We start from the raw sequence: 2,662 nt of genomic DNA, 5'->3' as shown, positions 1-2,662 counted from the left end.
GGGCACGGAAGGCGGCGCCGTCCTCGCTCCCGCGGCGCCGCAGCCCCAGCGCTGCCTGCACCTCGGGGCTCTGCGTGCGCAGGAAGGGGTTGTAGGCACACTCCTCGCCCAGTGTGGACGGGCACTGTGGGGGCAAGGGGGGGCAAGGGTCAGGGGCTGCCTCTGGGGTGGAACCTGGCAGCCTCTGGCCCCCCGGCCCCCCTCACCGTGCTGCGGCGCTCCAGGCGCTGCTGCCCAGCCCAGCGCAGCTTCTGCTCCAGCTGCGGGTTGTCGGCGTCCAGCAGGCTGGCGAAGCCCAGGCACTCCAGCGCATACTCGTGGCCTGGCCGGACACGGGTGTCAGGGTGGTCCGGACACCTGGGCTCTAGCTCCGGCCCCCAGGAGCCCAGACGGCCTGGTGCTCTGCCCACGCCCCCCAGACTCACCAGGCCACAGCAGTGTGTCCTCGCCCAGCGCAGCGGCCGTGTCCAGCGATGCCAGCATAGTCTCCGGGGTGCCCTCAAAGATGCGCCCTGCCACGGGGGTCAGTCTTCAGGGTCCCCTGCATACTGGGTGCCCCCCCACCCTGCTCCAGGTGCCCACAGGCTCCCGGGGGTCCAAGGGCCCCGACTCACCACAGCCGGAGAGGAAGAGCAGGTCTCCGGAGAAGAGGCAGGGGGGAGCGGCAGGGGGGGTACCATCCAGCACGTAGATCATGTGTCCCACTGTGTGCCCAGGCGTGTGCCGGGCTGTGAAGCGCAGCTCGCCCACACCGATGCGTGCCCCATCCAGCACCGGGCTGGGTGGGCACAATGGGGGGAAGGGTGAGGGGGGTAAACCCACTCCTGAACCGCCCCCCAGCCTGTGGCCACACACACAAGGAGGCTGACAGCTTCTCAGACTGAGGTTGGGGGGGTTGAGACCCAGCCCCTGCACCCCTGCCCCCACTCACTGGGTGAGCTGGGGCACAGCATCGGCGGCGCTACCATAGACGCGGCAGGAGCCGTGGCGCCGGCACAGCTCCGCGTTGCCCCCGCTGTGGTCCCTGTGGGTGACGGACCCGACGGTCAGTGCCTGCCCCCCCGTCCCCAGCCTGCAACATCACCTCCCGGCTCAGGGCACAGCCCCCATTTCTCAGGGGATCTTTCTGTCCTGTTCTGCCCCCCACCCCCACCTCCATTGCCTTGGGGCTGTGGGGGCGAGGCTGGCTCTGCCCAGCCAACCTGTGCCCCCGGCCTGTATGGTACCCCCAGAATGGGCACCCAGCCACGCAGGGGCTGGGCAGGATGGGGGCTGTATCAGCCCCCACCCCCACTGTGTCAGGACTGCCTGTGCAGGTTGCTCTGGCCGCCCCTCAGCCCTTATCTGCCATGTACCCGGGCAGGTAATCAGCTGAGCCCTGAGGCAGTGGCTTTTGCGCCCCCCCCCCAGTTGGTGCCCCTCACTCTCAAACCACAGCCCCCTGCCCCCCAGGTGCCCCTCGCTCCTGACCCGTAGCCCCTGCCCCTCACCAGTGCTTGTGGGTGCACAGGATGGCGTCCAGGGTCACTGCCTCCTGCTCGATGGCGGCCTGCGGGAGGGGAAGGGGCAGTGCCAGGGGAGCCAGGGCAATCCTTGCCCCAGGGGGAGGTGGCAGCACCCGGCCCGTGTCCCTTCCCCCCAAGCCAGACCCCCCTCTCCCCAGGGCTGGGCACAAAGGGGCCCCAGGGACCCCTGCACCCATGAAATGGGGAGGCAAGGGGGGGATTGGAGTAGTGGCTCTGTGTGTCCTAGGCCCTATAGTGCTGAAGCCAAAGGGGAGTCTCCTTTGCTGGGGCAGCAGGGGGTTGGGTGCCAACCACTGAGGACCCTCCAGGGGCTGGGGCCTAGCCCTGATTGATACTCCCTCTCCACCCTCCCCCCCACCACAGCCCTGCTGGTGCCCCGCACTCCTGACCCACAGCCCCTGCCACCCTTACCAAAGACCCTTGGGGGAGGCCCTAGGTAGATCTACCTGCCCCCCATGGGCAAATACCTGCCCCGCCGCAGCCCATTCCCCCCGAGGACTCCCACCTCCCCAGTATCTGGGCACTGTCATATCACCCCAGGCTCCCAAAGGGCCCGGGGGGCAGACGGAGAAGGGCCAACAGCCTAGAGCTCCCCCCCATGAATGAAACCTGCAGCAGGGGGATGGGGACCCCCACCCCCCCGATCTGCCCCTGCCCTGGGCCTGGGGAGGTCGCACCTGCACGGCGCGAGGGTCAGCGGGGTCCACGACGGCCGCGCGCCGAGACACCGTGTCGATGACCAGGTAGCTGTAGTTGGTGGCCAGCACCGGCACCGGCAGGATCTTCACGCCTGGCAGGGACCCAGCAGTCCTGAGATGCCCCCTCTTCCCCTGCCCTGCACCCCCAGAAGGGCATCGCGGGCCAACCTGGGGCTGCGCCCAGACCCCCAAGCCCCCCCCAGGCCCCTGGGCTGAATCCAGGGTCCAGGTACCAGCTGCCGCCCCTCAGGAGCAGTAAGAGGGGTTTATCCCCTAGGGAGCAGGGGGGGCTCAGGACTCCCCTGGCACGTGGCGAGGGGCTGGGGGTGGGACTCACCTGGGAAGGCCATGGGCTGGGGCACAGAGTGGCCGTGGGGGTAGCGCTCCCGCGCCTTGCGCACCTGGCGCTTGTAGAAGAGGTAGCCGAGGCGGGTGTGG

At 69.3% G+C, this 2,662-nt stretch overlaps 1 protein-coding gene across 1 annotated transcript in view; it reads right to left on the bottom strand.

Annotated features, from left to right (window-relative positions):
• The window catches only part of LOC109301582 (probable hydrolase PNKD), a gene marked incomplete at its 5' end in the record, with an annotated part of 3,184 nt that extends 523 nt beyond the window's left edge, over positions 1-2,661 (bottom strand). The window contains 8 exons of the mRNA XM_019522817.1: positions 5-124; positions 207-322; positions 426-512; positions 615-778; positions 932-1,024; positions 1,491-1,549; positions 2,204-2,316; positions 2,562-2,661. Coding sequence (XP_019378362.1) covers positions 5-124; positions 207-322; positions 426-512; positions 615-778; positions 932-1,024; positions 1,491-1,549; positions 2,204-2,316; positions 2,562-2,661 — 852 coding nt within the window. The remainder of the gene's footprint in view (positions 1-4; positions 125-206; positions 323-425; positions 513-614; positions 779-931; positions 1,025-1,490; positions 1,550-2,203; positions 2,317-2,561) is intronic.
• Position 2,662: the final 1 nt, after the last annotated feature.

This window comes from Gavialis gangeticus, unplaced genomic scaffold (assembly GCF_001723915.1).
Source record: "Gavialis gangeticus isolate Ggan-Ray unplaced genomic scaffold, GavGan_comp1, whole genome shotgun sequence".
Lineage (NCBI taxonomy): Eukaryota > Metazoa > Chordata > Crocodylia > Gavialidae > Gavialis > Gavialis gangeticus.
The sequence above is the reverse complement of the archived record's forward strand: the minus strand, read 5'-3'. Positions and strand labels throughout refer to the sequence as shown.